General features: G+C 46.9%; 1 protein-coding gene across 5 annotated transcripts in view; it reads right to left on the bottom strand.

Moving 5' to 3' along the window:
* Positions 1-24,463, bottom strand: part of BMAL1 (basic helix-loop-helix ARNT like 1) — a 573,964-nt gene that overhangs the window by 201,837 nt on the left and 347,664 nt on the right. For all 5 annotated transcript variants that reach the window (XM_069223570.1, XM_069223574.1, XM_069223572.1 and 2 more), the window contains 2 exons: positions 24,277-24,369; positions 255-372 (listed from right to left, as the gene is read on the bottom strand). In XM_069223570.1, the coding sequence (XP_069079671.1) occupies positions 255-372; positions 24,277-24,369 (211 nt within the window). The remainder of the gene's footprint in view (positions 1-254; positions 373-24,276; positions 24,370-24,463) is intronic.

A 24,463-nucleotide genomic window follows, 5' to 3' on the forward strand; every position in this document is an offset into this window, starting at 1 on the left:
GCCGCTTCCAAATTACAGATTAGACAACAATCGCTTTCTGGCTTTAAATGCTCAAAACTGACTATAAAACCACACAACCTACAAAGTAAATTCACAATACGAAACAGTTTCAAGAATACATTTTAAATTGCATACATCATAAATAGCGTTTTTTCAAATCTAAAAATTGATACAGTAACAAATTTTAAATAACAGATTACAAATACTACAGTATGAAATTATTTTACTCTGAAAGAGAAAGAAATTAAACTTACTTTTAGCATCTATGAGTCTTTCCCGTGGTGCCGTATCTGATGAAGATAACTGTTCCTTAACTTTGGCAATATCTTTAGGATGCAGGTAGTCAAATAAACTCTGACCAATCAGATCGTTCTGCAAAAAGACATTTAAAAGACAAATTGTAATTAGAATATATACTTCAGTAGAAATATACAACAACAAAAACATCGTAGAGTGTGTTTAATTATTAGAATGTACCTGTATGTATACATTGTGCATTCTACGTATCTGGCTGCACATCACTAGGGGTTCTTCAACTATGTATTTTGTTGTCTAGGAGCAGCTAAACTATGAATCTTTATTAAGAAAAATCTGTTGTAAGACACAAAAAATGAACAAGTTACTCACCTTTGGTAATGTTCTTTTTGGTGTATAGTCTATCAGACCCCTGATTCTTCACCTTGAGAATTCACCAGGAGCCAGACTGGATCTGGAAGATTTTTACAGCATGGCCCTGGTAAGGGCTGCCATGTGGTTTCATAGCAGCTTTATTCTACCACAGAGGTGAAGGTCAGAGGAGCAAATATAGGCTAGCTGATATCAATTTCTTTCCTGACACTGACTGCACCCTGGGATGCAGAGCCACACAATCAATAAGATGTGCCAGAATGTAAATCTCTAATTTGGGACCTTTTCAAATGGAGAAAAAGACCGTTCCAAAGAATGGGGAGGTGAGATGGCAGTGAGGAACCTGCGGATAGAGTATCCACCTTAACCTCTTCAGTGTGGGTGTCGGTCACTGGCTGACGCCCGCACTACCTCCCTGGTGCAGGTCACTACAAGTGGCCGACACCGGGGAGGAGGCTAAAAATATCCTCCAATGCGTCGCACCAAAGGAGATATATATATTTGCCACCAGTTTTCTTGCAATTGCAGCTTGTGTCTTCAAAGCAATGCACATATTTCAACTGACACATTTCAACTGTAGCTTTTAGGCAGCAATAAAAAAGTCAAGTAACTCTTGTGATTATATTTTGCTAGAAAAGGATCTGACTTTTGTCTAGTGGCAGTTGTGATGCCTTAAAGTAGGGGAGAAGGTTTATATGCCTACTGCAAGGATCAAAACTGTATTATATGTGAACAGCTGAGTGGATTAGTAAAACCAGCCATTACCTGCGCTATAATACAAAAGAAATGTATGTGTGAGGGGGGCTATGGAGAGAAGAAATGCACTTTTGCTGGGTGGTAGTGAGGGAATCAGAGGAGGTGGTAATGTGAGTGGGACAACCAATAATAATTGTTGGACTGAGTGCTAGAGGTGCTAAAGACTGACGATTGGTATGTGACAAGGTGAAGTAATAGTGTGTCTTTTTTGTTTTTTTGAGTGCCTTTAGAGAGCATGATGATTGGGGGAAGAAGCGAAGGTAAGGTGACTTCAACTGTTGCAGGTATCACACACACACCCTGCAGCAATTTTGTGACTGTCTACGTAGGCTAGTATTTTAGAGCGACAGTTTAGCCAGTAGCAGAGATGGCATCTCGTTGGATGACTGCTGCTCAAGCCCTAACTCTGGTAATAGAGGACACCTCTGACATAGAATCAGAGACTGAGACAGCAGATAATGGGACAGCATCTGAGGGATAGGACAATGGCGCAGTCTCTGGAGTGATTTTTCAGTCGGAGGAGTCCCATTCGATAATTCCTCTTCCAGTGATTATGAGGGAGGTGATAAAGACAGTCCTGTTGTCCCTTCGCAAGCACAGTCTGTGCAGCGGGACAATAGCAGGTTAGCCCAACCCAGAGAGCAGGTGCATATGGCGGCAAGCACAGAAAGAGTGCTCTCTTGTGAGCTCCCCAATTTAGTTCAGCCCCAAATTCCACCGCCCAAATTGTATTGTGGAAACATCAACATTATCTATCACAAAACAACCGGGTTTTGTAAGGCAGGCACCTGCGTTTTTGGTCCTGGGCTTGGCGGCCATATAGGGAAACCTACCAAACCCAGACATTTCTGGAAACTAGACATATGGGGGAGTCTACAGAGGTGTGACTTGTGTGGATTACCCAAAGTTTTCTTACATAGAATATCCTGCAAAGCTGAAATGTTGAATAACAACTTCTTGCATTTCTGTCACACAAACTACAGGAATATGCTGAAATCCACAAAATTCCTACCACCCAGTGTTTCCCCACCTGTCCTGATAAAAACGCTACCCTACTTGAGTGCCTGTACCTAGTCCCTGCGTCAGGAATGGATCACCCCAGGGTCAACAGTTGCTCTCAAGTAAGGACAACATTGACCGTTGAGTGATTTATTCCTGACACAGGCACTAGGACTACCCATACAAGTGAGGTACCACTTCTATCGGGAGACTTGGGGAGAATGCTGGGTGGAAGGATATTTGTGGCTCCTCTCAGATTCCAGGACTTTCTATCACCAAAATGTGAGGGAAAACTGTTTTTTGTTTGCCAAATATTGAGGTTTGCAAAGTATTCTGGGTGAAGGAACCTGGTGAGAGCGCCACAAGTTACCCCATCCTAGGTGTCCCTAGGTGTCTAGTTTTTAAAAATGCACAGGTTTGATAGGCTTTCCTAGGTACCAGCTGAGCTAGAGACCAATGACCACAGCTAAGCACTTTGCAAAAAACAGGTTATTTTTCTTTGGTAAAATTTGATGTGTCCAAGTTGCGTTTTTGGGCGTTTCCTGTCTTAGGCACTAGGCCTATCAACACAAGTGAGGTACCATTTTTATCGGGAGACTTGGGGGAATGCTGGGCTGAAGGAAATTAGTGTCTCCTCTCAGATTCCAGAACTTTGCAGGACCAAAATCTGAGGAAAAAGTGTTTTTTTGCCAAATTTTGAGGTTTGCAAAGGATTCTGTGTAACAGAACCTGGTGAGAGCGCCACAAGTCACCCCATCCTGGATTCCCCTAGGTGTCTAATTTTCTGAAATGTACAGTTTTGGTAGGTTTCCATTGGAGCCAGCTGAACTAGAGGCCAAAGACCACAGCTAAGCACTTTCCAAAAACCACGTCAGATTTCAATGTAAAAATGTGATGTGTCCATGTTGCGTTTCCTGTCACGGGCAGTAGACCTACCCACACAAGTGAGGTACCATTTTTATCGGGAGTCTTGGGGGAACTCAGAATAGCAGAACAAGTGTTATTGCCCCTTGTCTTTCTCTACAGTGTGTAAAAAAGAAGTCAATTTGAGAAATGCCCTGTAATTCACATGGGGACCCCAGAAGCCAGAGATGTGCAAATAACCACTGCTTCTCAACACCTCATCTTGTGCCTATTTTAGAAATACAAAGGTTTCCTTGATATCTATTTTTCAGTCTTTATATTTCACCAAATGAATTGCTGTATACCCGGTATACAATGAAAACCAATTGCAAGGTGCAGCTCATTTATTGGCTCTGGGCAACCAGGGTTCTTGACGAACCTAGAAGCCCTGTATAGCCCTGAAACCAGAAGAGTCCAGCAGATGTAATGGTATATTGCTTTCAAAAATCTGCCATAGCTGGAAAAAGTTATAAAAGAAAACGTGGCTCGAAATGGCTCTTTTTTCACCTCAATTTCAATATATTTTTAATTTAGTTGTTACTTTCTGTATGAAAACCTTGAAGGATCTACACAAATGACCCCTTGCTGAATTCAGAATTTTGTCTACTTTTCAGAAAGGTTTAGCTGTCCAGGATCCAGCATTGGTTTCACACCTATTTCTGTCACTAACCGGAAGGAGGCTGAAAGCACAAAAAATAGTAAAAATGGGGTATGTCCCAGTAAAATGCCAAAATTGTGTTGAAAAATGTGGTTTTCTGATTCAAGTCTGCCTGTTCCTGAAAGCTGGGAAGATGGCGATTTTAGCATTGCAAACCCTTTGTTGATGCCATTTTCAGGGGAAAAAACCACATGCTTTCTTCAGCGGCCCTTTTCCCCCCATATTTTTCTGGAGAAAAAAAATGAAATTTTGGCTAATTTCCTGTCCCCCTCTAGGGAAACCAAGAAACTCTGGGTACCTTTAGAATCTCTAGGATGTTGGGGAAAAAAAAAGGACTCACATTTGGCGTGGATAGCTTATGTGGACAAAAAGTTATGGGGGCCTAAGCACAAACTACCCCAAATAGCAAAAAAAAGGGCTCAAGTCTAGTGGGGGGGAAGGAGGCCCAGCAGCTAAAGGGTTAAAGACCATTACCAAAGGTAAGTAACTTGTGCTTTTTATGGATACTTCTCATCTTCCTCATATTGCGAACACATGTCAAAGAAGCACCTCCCAAGGTGGAGGGCCTGTGGAATTGTCATGTGGTTTGGGAGTCTACTCCACACCATTTGAAGCTGTCGGCCTGACTCCTGCCTAGCACACAGTGCCTCACCTATCACAAGGAGGTGATTTGTGCCAACCTAAACCTGACACTCTGACTCTTCAGGGAAGTCGTGGAAACAGATCATACCCCTTTCACTCAGTTACTCATACATGCCAAGGCAGGACACGAGATTCAAACTGGATTTCAATGCATTTATTGAAGCAATTGCATCCTGGTAAAAAAAGCATGAGCTGCGACAAGGCAGATGAAACATAGTATAGTAATCATTAATACAACCAGTGTAAAGAGGACAAACAACCTAACCATTTTGTATGATCCTAGAGATTCTAGGTCTGAGAGCATAGCGGTGGTAACCCTTCTGCCTGTCTCAATCTAAGGGAGTAACCCCGACCCCATAACTGAATGGGATGCCAAGGGTCTGCCTGTTGTCTGGATGGCAATCCTCTCGGGAAGCTGAGGAGCGAGAATCATGATCAGCAAAGTGGTCAGTAGAATGACGTGTGTCTCCGGACCGACATGATGACGCCCTCGACTGGAATACCCCTCTGCCCCCGTAGGCCTATGTCTTGTTTATGTAATACCTCATACAGGGATCTAATAACAGGTCTGATGTACTGATGTATCTAGAAAAAGGGGACTGACATCTGAGCTGAAGTGGCAATGCAAGTTAGAATATCATGCACCTTAAACAGGGCACAAACTCTATTGTGTACAAATGGCTGATAAAATGTGCAGCATGAACAAGTTTGCCTTCTTGGAAATAAGTTGATTAGAATATAATGCTAAAATAAGGGTGCCAACCTAAAGGAGTCCTATAAACTCCTCTCCTTGCCAGAACAGGAGTGCAGAGTCTAGTACTTAAAAAAATAGTATATCATTTATAAAATCAATAAACTCATGTAATACGTCCAGTTAATAAAACAAACTATAAATCTAAAACTGAAAATACAAAAAGATGTCCATGTCAACAAGCAGAACAAGCCAGAGCATAAGGCCGAATTGAAATAGTTCATAATATTGGAAACAATAAAGCCAATCAAAAGTTGTCGGAATCCTGCAAGAGATCATCAAACATAGTAGTAGTAGAGATGGAATCAGAGATAGACCCCTCTGCGGCAGAAGATAAAACCATGAAAGCATCATTCAAATGGTTAATGGTTAAAGGAGCACAGATGATCTGTGGTCTCAGCCATAATCGTAACGGAGAAGGCAGAGTTCTGTGTTCTGCCAGATTTTAGGGCGCTAGGAGCCAAAGGGACTTGATCCATGGAGGCTGACTCATGGGAGGCGTCACGTAGCAACACAGTCTTATGGGGCGACTCCGACAATGCACCCTCATCAAGAACATCATCAGGTTTATGTCCATAAAAAGTACTTGTTTCAAAGCAAAACACACATCCAGTGCATGCTCGAAAGAGCACCATGAGCAACGCAAAACAGGCTACACACACACAGAGTACTGGTCAAAATAACAATGACTAGTCCTTATCAAGCTTTTCCAACAGTGCACCTCCAAAGTACTGTATAATGTGTTCACGACACAGCTGGGCTGGTGGGAGGCTCCATCACTCCTCTTGATTGAGATGGGGCTGCAATTCTGAAGCAAAAATAGCAACAGCGAGATGCTGCCAATTAATACCAGAACAATCAGGAAACCTTCAAAAACATTTGAAAAAAGTGAGTGAATGGCTGAAGGTATTACCTCAAAGACAGTGTGGAATGTACTTACAAATCTAGATTCGACAGCTTTAAAAAAAAAAAAAAAAAGTGTACAATCCCTGCGGTGTTAGATGTATTAATAACGCGACTCGTCAGTTCACCAAAGTGTTTTGGAAAGTTCGTATTTAAAAGGGACTGTATTTCATCTGACAGCCTTGTCACTTGCAGGTCTTATATCTCACAAGCAGATGTAAACTCTGTGTTTTTGAAATACAAGTGTTTTTAGTCTGCTCAGCTTGTCGAAATGGACATAATAAAAAGCAATGTGAGGCCACAAATCTGCTACTTTTATCTCTTGCATGCTAAGGAAAAGTACATCTCCACAACAGGTCAATATTTGAGAAACAGAAATCACATTTGTGACACCTGCTCTCATCCCACAACAGCCTTCATCACTCAGTATCAAGTAACTCCCATTTGAGAGTAACTGAAATACCGGGCGGATCACAGAGACAGGAATACCCTTCAAGTAGCAAGCTAAGTTGGCTTCCGACGGATTGCAAGTGCCGTGCAACGCCACCTGTTTGCAAATCACTGAATGGCTTACAGAAGTTTCACATTCACTTCCACTGAGAAAAACCTTACTTTTACCACTCACACATTTGAAGTCAAAGGGCAGCTCCCACACCTCATGGATGTAACCATCTCCTAACTGTTCAAACCTGCCAACTAGAAAATGCTTCAAACACTAGGTGAATTTGAATGTTGACATTAGTAGAGAGATCTCCCTAGGTACTAACCACACTGATGACGGTGTTTCAGCTACTGTTAAAGTCAACATTTCTAGCTTTTCTATATTAAGCATAATGTAATTGGCTTCCTTCTTTGCCATTATCTGTTGTTTATGTGCAAGGTTAAAGGCATCCAAAAACTACTTAGAGTTAATGTGCTTCCTAGGCACGCAGAAAGATTTAGGAACCTGTAAAGTCCAACTCAACTGCAAAATGGACCTAAGCTGACTTTGACCATGATGTAAAAATGACATGTCATTTTGGATAATGTCAAAAGCAGAAGACGCAACGTTGTTTATTGTGTATATGCGAGTGGACAATGTGTTCAAACCATTATCAATAACGGCCAAAGCTTTGTCTAAGTTTTCCTTATCTATTTGCCTTAAATGAGCAGCAGCTTCCATTTGCAAAAGCTTCCAAATTTCATTATATATTGCTTATAGAAATCTTTTGGAGCATGATTTTTAGGGCCCAACAAGAAATCTTGTGAGTCTATGTCTTCAGAAAGGAGTGAGAGGTGTTCTTTTACAGTTGTTAATGTGGATGTTTGCAACCATTGTTGACATAATTTACCCATGCTGTAAGTGGTGATGTTACCTGAATATTGCACGGTGATGTAACAAGAGTCCAGTCTCTCGCCCTAAAACCCTGTGCGGAGTTGATTAAATGTGCATGACAACCATTTATGTCCACCGTCCACATTAACCACCCAACCAGTTGGGACCTGAAAGTGATGAATTAAAGGTACTGTTCAGAATAATAACATTGAGCTTTTATTCTGCAACGGTTACCATTTATTGACAATTGTCAATTTTAGCTATGGAGGGAATACTGGGCACATTCATTTCATTTCACTTTGCTAACTCAAGGTAGGTTGTCTGCTGAACAGTGAAATTCAAGAAAATAATTTGCAATACAATTAAACATGCTTTAAATAATGATGGAATCTGTCAATCTTTTGTTCTTCAAACCATTTTAAGACAATTATCTTTTTCCAATATTCATATCCTTGGATGGCTAACTGGGAAACAAATGAGGGCGAACAAATTAATTTAGTGTCAGTTAGCAATATTTTCCTTGATTTTGATGTAGGTAATTTGAAATATTATGACTCAGCATTTGTGACATCATGCCCAAACAATAAGTAAATTACTCTACATATGTTTTAGAACTCCCACTGGTGGAGTTGGACAGTGTTCCCATTGTTTGTAATTAAAAACTGCTCTGGGAGTACAAGTTCGATGTGAACAAATGGTGTCTATAATAATAATAGCAGAACATTTCCCCATAATTTGCAGTGCTCATATATAAATCTTCACTTTCAAACATAGTATGATATTCAAACTCAGAAAGCATAGAATCAACAGTTGTAGCATCACAGTCATCAGAAACAAACCCATATGTAATAGCGTAATTTATAGAACTTTTGAAAATATGATAAAAGATAATTTATCCTAAACAATTCCACCTGGAACTGGAACAGCAATGTCCACAAGGGACAAAGGGGGTCATTCCAACCCTGGCGGTCGGTGTTAAAGCGGCGGCCAACCCGCAAACAGGCAGGCGGCCAAAAAAATGGAATTCCGACCCTGGCGGGAACCGCCAACACAGCCCGCCACTTTACCACTCCGACCGCCACGGCGGTACAGACAAGCAGCGCGGCGGTCACCGCCAACAGACAGACGGCAGACAATGTACCGCCCACCCTATCACAACTCACCAATCCGCCACCTTTTCCGGGGCAGGAGCCCCGCCGATAAAAACACGGCGGAAACAGACTTCGAACGGGAAAACGCTCACCTCCATACACCCCACGAGGAATCTGGACAGCATGGAACCCGAACTACACATCCTACCAGCTATTGTCTACCTGCTCCTCTACCAGGAGCACGAACGCCGGCTCAGAAGACAACGGTGAGTACTGCACCTACGACACAGGGGAGGGGGGAGGCAAAATATTACGGGGACACACATACGCCACCCCCCCACCCCCACCCTCACCCACTACAACACACACATCAATGCAGAGCAACAAGTCAGAGTGACACCCCCCAAGCCCCCTGGAAGAATGCAAAGACAAAATAAAATGATCATTAAAAATGAAGTATAATATAGCATAATTGAAGTTAAGTGAAATATGAAAATATAAATAAAATATATTACATCATGAACAATATATACATAGGTCAAAAGTCCGGCCCATATTGGCTATCATCCATTGTTCATGGGCCAATGGGCCTAAACACATGGGCAAAGCCCACACACGAGACCCGATTCCATTGGAGAGAACACTGCAGGTGCATCAGATAGAAAAACGACAGGCACCTCAGGGGGAAGGGAAGGGGGGCACCTCAGCCAGTTCAGTCCACGACGCCAGATCCACGAGGGGCCTCCATGCCCACTGTACCATCCTGGGGAGTGCAAAGCCACAGTCCATCAAGTGGACTACAGACTCCACTGGTTCTGGAGGAGGCATGGTGCCCAGAGTGCTTCGTGAAGCCCTGGCCGACACAGATCCGGCCCTGCCAATGGGCCAGCGGTGCTTGAGATGAAGGGCCCAGCGGAGCGGTGCTTGAGATGAAGGGCCCAGCGGAGCGGTGCTTGAGATGAAGGGCCCAGGGGAGCGGTGCTTGAGATGAAGGGCCCAGCGGAGCGGTGCTTGAGATGAAGGGCCCAGCGGAGCGGTGCTTGAGATGAAGGGCCCAGCGGAGCGGTGCTTGACAGGAAGGGCCCAGCGGAGCGGTGCTTGACAGGAAGGGCCCAGCGGAGCGGTGCTTGAGATGAAGGGCCCAGCGGAGCGGTGCTTGACAGGAAGGGCCCAGCGGAGCGGTACTTGACAGGAAGGGCCCAGCGGAGCGGTGCTTGACAGGAAGGGCCCAGCGGAGCGGTGCTTGACAGGAAGGGCCCAGCGGAGCGGTGCTTGACAGGAAGGGCCCAGCGGAGCGGTGCTTGACAGGAAGGGCCCAGCGGAGCGGTGCTTGAGATGAAGGGCCCAGCGGAGCGGTGCTTGAGATGAAGGGCCCAGCGGAGCGGTGCTTGAGATGAAGGGCCCAGCGGAGCGGTGCTTGAGATGAAGGGCCCAGCGGAGCGGTGCTTGACAGGAAGGGCCCAGCGGAGCGGTGCTTGAGATGAAGGGCCCAGCGGAGCGGTGCTTGACAGGAAGGGCCCAGCGGAGCGGTGCTTGACAGGAAGGGCCCAGCGGAGCGGTACTTGAGATGAAGGGCCCAGCGGAGCGGTGCTTGACAGGAAGGGCCCAGCGGAGCGGTACTTGAGATGAAGGGCCCAGCGGAGCGGTGCTTGACAGGAAGGGCCCAGCGGAGCGGTGCTTGAGATGAAGGGCCCTGTTCAGCGGTGCTTGTCACGGCCCTGTTCGGCGGTGCTTGTCACGGCGGGGCCCTGTTCGGCGGTGCTTGTCACGGCGGGGCCCTGTTCGGCGGTGCTTGCCACGGCGGGGCCCTGTTCGGCGGTGCTTGCCACGGCGGGGCCCTGTTCGGCGGTGCTTGCCACGGCGGGGCCCTGTTCGGCGGTGCTTGCCACGGCGGGGCCCTGTTCGGCGGTGCTTGCCACGGCGGGGCCCTGTTCGGCGGTGCTTGCCACGGCGGGGCCCTGTTCGGCGGTGCTTGCCACGGCGGGGCCCTGTTCGGCGGTGCTTGCCACGGCGGGGCCCTGTTCGGCGGTGCTTGCCACGGCGGGGCCCTGTTCGGCGGTGCTTGCCACAGCGGGGCCCAGTTCGGCAGTGCTTGCCACAGCGGGGCCCAGTTCGGCAGTGCTTGCCACAGCGGGGCCCAGTTCGGCAGTGCTTGCCACAGCGGGGCCCAGTTCGGCAGTACTTGCCACAGCGGGGCCCTGTTCGGCGGTGCTTGCCACGGCGGGGCCAATTCGGCGGTGCTTGCCACGTCGGGGCCCAGTTCGGCGGTGCTTGTCACGGCGGGGCCCTGTTCAGCATTGCTTGCCACGGCGGGGCCCAGTTCAGCAGTGCTTGACATGTGTTCCCAGGGACCCAGATCGGGCCAATATTTTCCGCTCAGTAGCCATCTGACCTTTCGCTTGCGGGGCCCTCCTGTGCTGGAGTCCTGGGCCCGTGGGTGTCCTCCTTCACACCCGAAATGGGGCTGGTGGGGCCCTCCTGGGCAGCTCGCCTGCTGCCGGAAATGTCCGCCCTGCTGCCCTTGCCCTCCTTCGCCAATTCTCTGGGGGCCTTGCCTCCCTTTGTGGATGTGCCAGGTGACGGTGCCAGGGTTTTGCCTTTGGGGGCTGCCGTCTCTGGCCTCTCGCGCCGGCCCTTCCCTTTTTTAGTTTTCTTCCCAGGGGGTGGGCTGGCTGTCCCCTTGCTGCTGGCCGATGTTGCTGCCCTAGAAGCTGGTGGACTCCAGTAGCCCTGGACTATGGTCCTTGTAGGTGCAGGGCTTGTGGTGGCTGAGGTGCTGGTTGGACTCTTACGAGATGGAGGGGGTGGGTCAGGTGATGCAAAGAGGTTCAGTTGGAGAGGAAAAACTTTTTAGGAGCAGTGGGAAGGGTAGGTGCAGTGGGTATGGGAGTGGAGGAAGAGGATGTGGTTGTAGGAGAGTCAAGTGTGCTGTCTTTGGGTGCAGGTGCTTGTGACGGAGGCTGTCGTGAGGTGGATGGCTGTTGGGTGGGTGGCTGCCTGCGTTTGTGTGGTTTGGAGAGGGGGTGACAGACACACTGGGAGAGGACACAGGGGACGTGTAAATGGCAGTGGAGGTGGTGACTGCACGTGTGCGGAGTGTTCTGGTGGGTGTGCTGGTGATGGACGTACTGGCTGATGGTGGTGTGCATGCAGGTGTGAGTGGAGACGTCACAGGGAGGGAGGAGGGAGACGAGGAGGAGGGGGACACAGAGGAGGCAGTGGCTGTTGGCATGTCTGCATGTGGATGTTGCATGTGTGAATGCTTGTGTGATCTGTGGTGCTTATGTGTGGATGAGCTGCCCTTGGGTGTTGATGTGTGTGCAGGCTGGTCTGTAGGTGTGGCTGGGATAGGCAGAGGAACAGGGGAGTGGGACTGGGATGAGGAAATTGGAGGGGGGAGGCAGGAGACAGGGACAATGGCTGCCGTCAGTGCTGAGGCCAGAGCGCTGAACGATAACTGATGGGCAGCCTGACCCGAATGAATGCCCTCCAGGTATGCATTGCTCCGGTGCACCTCCCTTTCTACCCCCTGGATGGCATTCAAAAGGGTAGACTGCCTATCAATGAGCGTCTGGAGGAGGTCAATGATCTCCTCACTGAGGGCAGCAGGGGTAACTGGGGCAGGGCCTGAGGTGCCTGGGGCGAAGGAGATGCCCGCCTTCCTGGCCGAGCGGGCACGGGGCGAACGCTGAGGGGCTGCTTGGAGGGCGGAGCTGGTGCGCAGGGTGGCGGCTGTACCTGTTGTAGCGGTGGGCACGGATGTTGCCGCCACCACAAGGGAGCTCCCTTCCGAGGACGTGTCTGTGTCGCTGACGTCTCCACGGGTCCCTGTTGTGGAGCTCCCCTCGCCCTCTGTCTCACTGGTGTACTCAGAGTCGGTTGCATGGCCCTCCGGGGCCATGTGAGATGCAACTCCCTCGTGCTCCGATGCCACTTCTCCTCTGCCTGATGATGCTAATGCACACATGAACAGGAAGACCACAAAAAAGGGGGGGGGGGAGAAAAAATGACATGTTGAGTGCATGCATTGGCGACACCGTTGGCGGAGAGGACAGACACAGAAGCCCCCTGCACTACGCCGCGCACTCGGTGTACACTACTCAATTATTGTGACTTGGCCTACAAGCCTATGGACGACAACTGCACACATAGGTGACCCAGGCCCATGGATAGCTGTACTTAGCACCCTACAGAGGTGGGGGGCGGGGGCACAGGGCCATGCCTTACGGAGGGGACCAGCCTACAGAAGTCGCCCTGGCCTAGAGATACCCACAGCCCTCCTCCCCCACCCAGACACCTCCACTGTGCGCTAACATAGCAGAATGTGCTGGTACTCACCCCCTTGTGTCTGCTGTGATGTCCTCACGCGCCCATCCAAATCGGGGTAGGCCACCGCCAGGATCCGGGACATCAGGGGGGTCAATTGACGGGAGCCACCCCTCCTACGTTGGGAGGCCATCCCCAGCAGAGCCTCCGCAGTCTTCCTGCTCCCGCGGCGGATGTCCTCCCACCTCTTGCGGCAGTGGGTGCCGCGTCTGTTGTGGACCCCCAGGGTCCGGACGTCCTTGGCGATGGCACGCCAAATGTCGATCTTCTGATGGGCGCTGACCTATGTGACATGGACAGGGTGGGAAAAAAAAAACATAATTTTCTGCATGGTCAATGTGAGTGGCCCCCCCTCCCCAACCTTGCCATATGGCACATGCTCTCATCTGTCGTGCGATGCATGCCTCATTCGCTCCCCTCCCCACCATCTTTCATCCACCCCACTCAACACAGGCATTGCCCACAAAGCATGGTCCCAGTGTACTTACCTGTTGGTCTGGAGGACCGTAGAGTACCGCATACTGGGGGAGGACCCCATCCACAAGTTTCTCCAATTCCTCAGATGTGAAGGCAGGGGCCCTTTCCCCAGTCACAGCAGCCATTGTATCTTCCAGACCAAGGTCACAGCAGCACTTGCAGTATGGGTCCTCTCCTGTGGATGATCAGGTCTCGAGTGATTAAGCAGATAGAAGATGGCGGTCACGCCCGCGGCGGTGCGTACCGCGGCGGTGCGTACCGCGACCGCCGGCGCACATCATCATTGGCTCCTGAGACCCATAGGGTTCAATGTTAACCAATGCTGCTTTGCGCCGCGGTCTTCAACCGCCTACCGCCACGGTGTGCCACGCCAGCGCATTGACCTCACATCCCATTGTCACACTTCACAGGTCAGGCAGCTGCCATTTCAAGGGCCCACATGGCTTAATTTGTACTGCGTCACACAGGCCTAGGCCTTGCATTGCCACTCATACAAGCCATTCAATGCATAGCGATTCGTGTTCTGTGCAAGCTGTGGTTACGTACCTGTGGGTTGCTTGACTCTGTGCTCCATGTTGTCCTTCCTAGGCACCGTCCGCTGGGACTTGTGAGGAGATGGAGGAATGTTCCTGTGTACAGACCACTGGTGGACCTGTCGACAATGGAAGAAAGACATGTCATACTGACATACAGACTTGACCGAGCCACTATACAGGAACTGTGTGCCCAGCTGGAGCCAGACCTGATGTCCCCCATTCGCCAACCCACAGGGATTCCCCCTCTGGTGCAGGTTCTGTCAGTACTCCATTTTTTGGCAAGTGGATCATTCCAAACAACAGTGGCCATATCATCAGGGATGTCTCAGCCTATGTTTTCTAAGGTTTTGTCCAGAGTGTTGTCTGCCCTGATGAAATACATGCGGAGATACATTGTTTTCCCTGAGGTGGGCGAATTGGCTACAGTGAAGGGTGATTTCTATGCCCTTGGCCATATCCCCAACATCATTGGTGCCATTGATGGGACCCATGTGGCTTTGGTTCCCCCCAGTGAAAGTGAGCAGGTGTACAGGAACAGAAAAAGTTATCATTCGATGAATGTCCAGGTGGTCTGTTTGGCTGACCAGTACATCTCCCATGTAAATGCAAAGTTCCCTGGGTCAGTGCATGACGCGTACATCATGCGAAATAGCAGCATCCCTTACGTGATGGAACAGCTACAGAGACACTGTGTGTGGCTAATTGGTGACTCTGGTTACCCCAACCTGTCGTGGCTACTGACCCCAGTGAGGAATCCCAGGACAAGGGCAGAGGAACGGTACAATGAGGCCCATGGGCGGACTAGGAGGGTGATCGAGCGGACCTTCGGCCTCCTGAAGGCCAGGTTTAGGTGCCTGCATATGACAGGTGGATCCCTAATGTACTCACCAAAGAAGGAGTGCCATATCATCGTAGCCTGCTGTATGCTTCACAACCTGGGCTTTGCGACGCCAGGTCCCTTTCCTGCAGGAGGATGGTCCAGATGGTGGTGTTGTAGCAGCTGTGGAGCCTGTGGAGAGTGAAGAGGAGGAAGACGACGGGGACGACACTGACAACAGGGACACAGTGAAACAACAGTATTTTCAGTAGCACACAGGTACAAATCAACCCCGCCATTTTACATTTACTTAAAGTCTCCTGCCTCTCTACTGTCTGTGTTTCCCCCCAGTTCCTGTTAACTGAGTTGTGACTTTCCCTTCCGTTTTCAGAGCTGTGGGCCCCACTGCGTGACCTCTGCTTTGTTTGCCCATGGACTACAGCTGTGTGACAGTGGTATGTTGTCATCACAATGTAACTGAACATTTTGGCACCGTTATGTCTAATACATTTGTTCAAAATACAAGCAGACTCCAGATTTTTTAAGTGCAATAAGTGATTTTATTAAAGTGCTAAATTTAGGGACATGATTGTAAAACGGTGATGGGTGATGGTGGAGTAATGTCCATGGCAGAGTCCAGTTTTCAGTCTCAGAGGTGCATTGCCATATGCCTGTGGAAGGATGGAGCAGGGGTAGTTTAAGTTTGGACAGGGTGACAATGTGGGACAGTGGGATGACATCAGGGGGTATCGTTTGCTGGCGGGGGTCTTGGCATCCTACTCTGTCTTCTTGTGAGATCTCAGGTACCGCTTGCGGGGTGGTTCTTCTTCTGCAGGAGGTGGGGTTCTGGTGGCCTGTCGTTGTGTGGGGGCCTCCTGTCCACTAGCGCCGGCGGAGGTGGTAGGCTGTTCCTGGTCCAGGCTAGTGACAGGGGCCCTTTGTGGTGCCACATGGTTTCTCAGTTCCTCTCTGAACCCCATGTACTGTTCCTCCTGCAGTACCTGGATCTCCTGGAACCTGGCCAGTACCGTAGCCATCGTCTCCTGGGAGCGGTGATATGCTCCCATGATGGAGGATAGGGCCTCTTGGAGAGTCGGTTCCCTGGGCCTGTCCCCCCCCTGTCGCACAGCAGCCCTCCCAGTTCCCCCGTTTCCCTGGGCCTCTGTCCCCTGGACCGTGTGCCCACTACCACTGCCCCCAGGTACCTGTTGTTGTTGGGGTGGTGGGTCAACCTTGGTGCCCTGTAGTGGTGGACACACCGCTGATTGACGTGTCCTGGAGACAGAGGCATGGGCCCGCTGGGTGGGAGCTGTGCTGGTGTTCCCAGAGGGGGTTAGGTCTGCTGTAGCCTGTGGCTGTCTGTGGGGAACCGACTGTCCCGAGGTCCCCGATGGGCCGGGCTGGTCATCTGGGTCCAGGGAGACCGAGTTGCTGTCATCACTGGGGGCCTCTTCTGGGGGTGGGATGGACATCTCTGGACCCTCCTTGGGCGGTGTGGTGGCGTTCGGGTCCTGCAGGGGTATAAGAGTATGGTTAATGCTTCTGTGTGTGCCATTTCGTGTAATGGGTGGGTGGCCGTGTACCCCAGTGCTGGCATTCCCTTGTGGGGTCTTTTGTGACGGTGGCTTGTGGGGGAGATGGGTATGTGCAGTGGGCATGCTTTGGTGATGGGTGTCCATGCTTTGGGGAGGCATGCAGGGCTAGGTTTTTTGGGATGGGTGGGTTGTGATGGTGAGCCATTTGCAAGGAGTTGGTGTGATGGGGGTGGGGGTGAGGGTGGGGGTATGATTTGGCATGCAGGTGGGGTGGGGGGAATGAAGTAGTGGAGATTTGACTTACCAGAGTCCATTCCTCCGCCTACTCCTGCGAGGCCCTCAGGATGCAGGATGTGCAAGACTTCCTCCTCCCATGCTGTGAGTTCTGGGGGAGTAGGAGGGGGTCCGCCGCCAGTCCGCTGTACCGCGATGTTGTACCTTGATACCATGGAACGCACCTTCCCCCGTAGGTCGTTCCACCGCTTCCTGATGTCGTCCCGATTGCGTGGATGCTGTCCCACAGCGTTGACCCTGTCCACTATTCTGCTCCATAGCTCCATCTTCCTGGCAATGGTGGTGTGCTGCACCTGTGCCCCGAAGAGCTGGAGCTCTACACAAACTATTTCCTCCACCATGACCCTGAGTTCGGCGTCAGAGAACCTGGGGTGTCTTTGGGGTGCCATGGGGTGTTGTGGATGAGGTGAGGGGTGGTGTATGTGTTGTAGAGTGTGGTGAGTGTGGTGGTGTATGGTGTTTTGTGCGTGGAAATTGTGTGGGTGATGTTGTGATTTGCCTCTGTGTGATGGTCTACTCTATGCTGTGCTGTCTCTCTCTGTCCTTCAGTCGCAATTGTGGTCGTAAGGGTTTGTGGGTGATGTGGGTGTGTGTTTTATATTTAATTGGGTGTGTGGGAGTGGTGTGTGTATGTGTCTCAGGTGTGTGTATTGTGAATTGTCCAATGTGTTTTGTAAAGGTGTGTGTATTTTGACCGTGGCGGTGTGTACCGCCAATGGAATACCGCGGTTGAAAGACCGCTGCGGGGATTTGTGGGTCGGAATGGCATGGGCGTATTTCTGTTGGCGTGATGGTGGAGGTTTGGTCATCGCCAGTTTTGCGCTGGCCGTTGCTGTGGCGGACTTTTGTTGATGTCGGGTTTTTGGCGGTTTGCCAGTTGCGGGTCAGAATGACCGTGGCGGTTTACCGTGACCGCGGCGGTGTTATGGCGGTCTTCTGACCGGCGGTAAGCGCCTTTTACCACCGAGGTCAGAATGACCCCCAAAGTCTCTTCACACTTTATGGGAAGAAAAATAAGGCTTTAAACCCTCACTCACCAGTTCAATAGCAGAGAATTCAGGAAGATAATGGGCATGCATCAGCCGAAAGAAGACAAAAACAAATCAAATCTGTAGAAGGAAAGCAAGCAATGACAATATAATCCAAAGAAAGTACTATGGACAAACCAAATAGTTGTATTTAGGTCAGTTAACCAGCTTACATGCACCATGTGATGATGCAATAGATGGTGCTGAAGAAATTGAAGAAATATCATTATCAACAAAATAACTAAAAGCAGTCTGTGCAAAAACTAGATCCAGGGCTCGAGAAAGAGCTGGTAGATGTATCCAAAAGGAATTAGTTGAAGACAATCCCATCTGTTTTTGTTGCGAGTGTAAATTTCAGATTAACATTTTGCCTTTTCTAGTGGATGTAGCCGTAACTGGAATACAGAAACTTCATTCTCCACCCTCCCCCACATGAAGGAAATAATTTCCGCAGTGTTTAATGATTGAAGAAGTATCTCCTGTATTGCAGTGAGCAAGACAAGGGAAGGACCCAGGAATCCTCACAGTCTACTGTGCAGTCTACTGTGCAAGATCAACCACATTATGCAACTTTATTTGATTGATGGCCTGATCACACTGTGACCAATAGAGATAAAGCGGTTGCCTTTGGAGACAGGCAGTGGAGGTAGAATAACAATTATTTTTCCTTTTATTCCAAGAATAGGCACTGGTCTGCGGCAGGATAGGCCAAATTCCTTTTTCACAGCTATCTTTTCTCCGACTAGGTCCCTAATGTTTGGAACCCAACATGTGGATGTTGTTGAATCCCTAATTCCCAAAGTGGCGGCATGTACTGATGAATGTTCATCACAGAACTGTTGTAATTCCTGCAAGACAGTTGCAGGTTTATTTACGTCAAAAGGTGTTTCTGCAGACATCATGCCAGGGCCATCAAGATGTGGGACGTAAATAGGGATGCCGAACAGGACTTCATAGGGTGTATGGCCTCCCAAAGATCTTAAGGGCAGATTGTTTAATGTTCTCTGGACTCCATACACATGATGGATCCAACTAGAACCTGAGCCTAGTACTCTATCTGTAAAATCCATTTTTTTTCTTTCCACTACTGAATTTTCCTCAGGATGGTAGGGTGAAGAATAATGCATCGTGACATCCATTGTTCCCATGATGGTCCTGTATGCCCTGGAGGCAAAAACAGGTCCCTGTTCCAAGTGGAATGCTGCGACTGCATATGTCTTGATAAAGACTTGAAAATCTTTAATAACAGTTCGAGCATCAGCTGATTGCTGTGGCCACACTCATAGGAATCTGGAGCAAGAGCCTACTGCAAGTAGAATGTGTTTGAATGCACCATCTAAATTCAGGGGACCAAAATGGTCTAGGTACACACATTGCATAGACCTATTTGGTATTAAGAGGGTTGTCTGCGATGGGCGTTTGATGGTGGAACCAAAGGAAGGTAGGAAGGTCAAAGGACAGAAAAGGTTTGGCTGCTGCATCTATATCTGGTTTTGCAATGTCTGTAAGGACTGTCCAACTAATGACCGGATCTGAGGGGAAAACAAGGAAGTAAGCACTTCATATGAATTTCTGAGCGGTTGCTGAGAGTGCCCTATCGACAATACTTTATATAAAAAAACAATTTAAAAAAAAAACACACACAAACACACTCTAGCAACTCAAGTAGGCAAAGAAAAGGGGAGAGGGGAAAGGATAGCAAAATGGGCTGCTTGATTTTTAACTAACTACAATCAGGCCAAAGAGGAAAAATTTATACCAAGCTACACACTCTGACAATAATCAAGTTGTGTCTGACTCAACAGCAACAACAGTCATCAGAAGTCAGAAGGGATACAATGTTGCTCATTTTATGCATGTGGACAGTACATGATGAGATTACTGTAGAAACCTGGGAAGGTGTGTGCAGACTAGAGTAAATTATAATACCTAACATTTTAACAATCGAAGAAAGCTAATGATGGGTGACAAAGCCAAGTGACCTGAAAAGATAATACCATGGACCAGAGTATCAGCTAACTACCAGAATCTTTGTTGCTTTGAGCAACAGTCAATGTGGGTATCAATATCTGAATTTCCACAATGCCACCTTGCAAACAGCTCATCAGAAAAATTACCAGACTACCTCACAAGTAGTTAGGTTTCACCGGCATAGAAATAAAGTTTAAAACGAGGGAAACAAAGAAGGTCGTAACAGAGCATGCAAAGGCTAAAGATATAGAGGGAAGTGCAGAATATTGTGCCAATACAGATGGAAATAAAACACTTACATCAATTGAGAATAGTGTCTCCAATACCAGATTTCTGTATTTCAAGTAGCAGACGATTGTGGTTGACAGTGTCAGACATGGCTGATAGATCCAATAAAATCAGGGAATTAACACTATTGACATCTTCAGCAAGGCAGAGGCCATCAAAACCACCTGTAATGACTAACTCTGCAAAATCATTGGGGTGGGAGCTGACTTTAGTGTCATCCTCAACACCAGAAGGTCCTAAAAATTAGCAGAGTTGTTTGAGGACCATAAGCTCCAATGCTTTAGATCTCAGGCAAAAGAGTGATCTGCCAGTAATTTGATGGCCGCCATGACTATTCTTTTCAGGAGGGGATTGTCATGCTCTGTTGAAAGGAACAGAGTATTGCTCCAGAGACAAGTGAAGAGTTAAAGATGCCTGAATGGGGTGTGAGAAGAATGTCCTTAAGAGAATATAGGAATGACACTGGGATAGGAGCAACAGGGAAGCCTGAGCAGCGGCTACTGAGAATCTGTCCAATGACTGGCAGAATATCAAAGATTACATTTTTTCCCACAAAGCAGTTTCCACAGTGACTGGGTTGAGCAGAATTTGAGATTGATCAAATTCACTGGAAATAATGTCCAAAGGCTTCATCTATATAAGGGAATAATTAATCACATTGATCACAAAAGGATTGTGAAGCCGAGGCAGATTGAGAGAGATGTGAGGTGGACGATACAGGGAGTGCAGAATTATTAGGCAAGTTGTATTTTTGAGGATTAATTTTATTATTGAACAACAACCATGTTCTCAATGAACCCAAAAAACTCATTAATATCAAAGCTGAATATTTTTGGAAGTAGTTTTTAGTTTGTTTTTAGTTTTAGCTATGTTAGGGGGATATCTGTGTGTGCAGGTGACTATTACTGTGCATAATTATTAGGCAACTTAACAAAAAACAAATATATACCCATTTCAATTATTTATTATTACCAGTGAAACCAATATAACATCTCAACATTCACAAATATACATTTCTGACATTCAAAAACAAAACAAAAACAAATCAGTGACCAATATAGCCACCTTTCTTTGCAAGGACACTCAAAAGCCTGCCATCCATGGATTCTGTCAGTGTTTTGATCTGTTCACCATCAACATTGCGTGCAGCAGCAACCACAGCCTCCCAGACACTGTTCAGAGAGGTGTACTGTTTTCCCTCCTTGTAAATCTCACATTTGATGATGGACCACAGGTTCTCAATGGGGTTCAGATCAGGTGAACAAGGAGGCCATGTCATTTGATTTCCTTCTTTTATACCCCTTCTTGCCAGCCACGCTGTGTAGTACTTGGACGCATGTGATGGAGCATTGTCCTGCATGAAAATCATGTTTTTCTTGAAGGATGCAGACTTCTTCTTGTACCACTGCTTGAAGAAGGTGTCTTCCAGGAACTGGCAGTAGGACTGGGAGTTGAGCTTGACTCCATCCTCAACCCGAAAAGGCCCCACAAGCTCATCTTTGATGATACCAGCCCAAACCAGTACTCCACCTCCACCTTGCTGGCGTCTGAGTCGGACTGGAGCTCTCTGCCCTTTACCAATCCAGCCACGGGCCCATCCATCTGGCCCATCAAGACTCACTCTCATTTCATCAGTCCATAAAACCTTAGAAAAATCAGTCTTGAGATATTTCTTGGCCCAGTCTTGACGTTTCAGCTTGTGTGTCTTGTTCAGTGGTGGTCGTCTTTCAGCCTTTCTTACCTTGGCCATGTCTCTGAGTATTGCACACCTTGTGCTTTTGGGCACTCCAGTGATGTTGCAGCTCTGAAATATGGCCAAACTGGTGGCAAATGGCATCGTGGCAGCTGCACGCTTGACTTTTCTCAGTTCATGGGCAGTTATTTTGCGCCTTGGTTTTTCCACACGCTTCTTGCGACCCTGTTGACTATTTTGAATGAAACGCTTGATTGTTCGATGATCACGCTTCAGAAGCTTTGCAATTTTAAGAGTGCTGCATCCCTCTGCAAGATATCTCACTATTTTTGACTTTTCTGAGCCTGTCAAGTCCTTCTTTTGACCCATTTTGCCAAAGGAAAGGAAGTTGCCTAATAATTATGCACACCTGATATAGGGTGTTGATGTCATTAGACCACACCCCTTCTCATTACAGAGATGCACATCACCTAATATGCTTAATTGGTAGTAGGCTTTCGAGCCTATACAGCTTGGAGTAAGACAACATGCATAAAGAGGATGATGTGGTCAAAATACTCATTTGCCTAATAATTCTGCACTCCCTGTAGTTCAGTTATGATTTTAAAAGTTTATTTTTGTTTACTTTGAGTGTCCGCAGTTCTAGCAGACTATTACTGTGAGTGAGCTAAGGTGAATCACTTACATTGACAATCTCAAGGAGTTTCTTTATTTGCCTTTTTAGTTTGAGTTATCATCCCTTCACTACCAGTGTTCAACTCCTTTAGTCGCATGCTTGCACTCAAAGAGATTAATTGAACCAAGACGAGGTTCTGAAAAATAAACATTCTAATGGTCTGCTTATTCACCTAGAGTGGATTCAAAACTACTTAGGTTTAGTGTTGTCAGAGGACATCAATAAATCAAGCAAGTGGCCTGCAATATGGGTGCCACTACTGATGAAGAGTCGCTGGGAACGGGCTTGAACCAGGGAGATGAAATTGTGGCTATATTAAACCTGAACATTTTCCAGATACTATTTAAAATATCCTAAGAAAATAGGAGTATTTGAGACATTTGAAAAGAGGCAGGAACATCTGTGAAATAACAAATGAAGGATGAAAGGTTGCCTATGGGTCTGCGAATTAACTAAAAAGAAAGAGTAACTTACGGTTCTAGGAATATTTTGATAGCAACACATCAGAACTAGGACTTGATTTAGAGTTTGGTGGATAGCTACTTTACTGCCGCGTTTCTCTCCCTTATGATCACAGCAAAACAAAGAGACGTCTGGAGGTGTTGCCTCAACAAGGGCCACACTAGACCATTTCTTTAACAAGGTTTGCCAATGAGAATATTTAACCTACAAACATAGGTGTTGGTCTAAGAAGGAAGGCCAGCAGAGAGCAAATAGGTCAGAGCTTGGATTAAAATAAATAGGTGAAGTATTATAGGCAAGCCTGGGGTGAGGAGCAGGAGCTGCCACTGGCAGATGAGGACAGGCTGCACACCTGCAGTAGTGTTACAAAGGCACTACACATCAAGCAAAGCAGGGAAGGTGGGCGAAGATAGCTGCTGAGGGAAGCAGAATCAAACGTTAAAAGTAAAAGGTAACCAAAGACAGAACTGGAGACCAGATGCTCCTGGTTCCTCTGGTAAGAAGGGAATTTTTCAAATGTAATTGTGCTAAACGCTAGACATTCAGAGGAACACTTCATGGTCTAGTGGTTGCAGTGTGAGGTGACGAAGTTCAGTAAAATGTTAATAATGCAAGTGTGTTTATTATATGAAACAAACCATGATCCACACATATTTATCTATTTTTTTGTCCTCGTAAATTCTTCTCTGATATGTAATGTAGTATTTAGCCTTGATTTTGTAATAAAAAAAGATTGTTTTTGTTATGTAACGTGCAGCGTTAGATTTGAAATTGTGGTAGTAATTTCTATTTTTCCATGTCAGATCACGAAAAAATAGTAAACGCTGATAATTGCAACTAACGATTTTTTGGATCAATATTCTTTTACTCTCAGATTACATGCTAACTATACTAAGTTATCAACTATGAATGAAATTTTGTTAATTATGATTGTATATTTACTTTTTCCTTAAACACGTTTTGGCTGTACATGCATTCGCTTAAGAGATTATCTTTTCCATATTTATTTGCTCATCCAGTGTCAACGTCGTATAGAATTATTGTCACTAATCATGAAGAATTTATAACTAAATGAATAAACTGCAAGAATATATATTGTATCCAAACCTAACTGTTGGCTGTAAAACAAAAATAAAATGTTGAAATAAAAACTTTTATTATTTATATTTCATTAATGGTGAATTGTAGGGTAACCATTACCTTACAGAGCACGTAGCACTCGACATGAACTCAATTATTGTATGATTTCTTTACAATACAACTGAAACTTCAGTGAAATGCATTTATGTCCATGCCATACTGCTGGTGTGGAATGCAATATGATTTTTGATGTTTTTGCCAAATGTAATCGGAAAATCCTGTACTTTCAGTAGTTATGTGCATTCAAAGGATTGGTTAAATCTGAATATACAGCTAGCATTAATCAACACAAAAACATTTTTCAATTTAATTTGGAGTATCAGTAATGCTTTTAGAATATTTGTACTCATGCGTGAGATATTCACACGGATCCAATAACATACAATACCTGGCTGTAGTTGAGGATCTTGAAAACGGATTCAGAAACAAACAAAATCTTTCCTCTGTCACAACCAACAACAAAAAGAAATCCATCAGCTGCCTGAAAAAGAAAGACATTCAGTTACTGACAAACATTTGGAAGTTACTACTCTTACAATTAGATATATCTGTATAATTTCCTTACATATTTTCTT

The sequence above is a fragment of the Pleurodeles waltl genome, chromosome 3_1 (genome assembly GCF_031143425.1).
Source record: "Pleurodeles waltl isolate 20211129_DDA chromosome 3_1, aPleWal1.hap1.20221129, whole genome shotgun sequence".
Classification (NCBI taxonomy): domain Eukaryota; kingdom Metazoa; phylum Chordata; class Amphibia; order Caudata; family Salamandridae; genus Pleurodeles; species Pleurodeles waltl.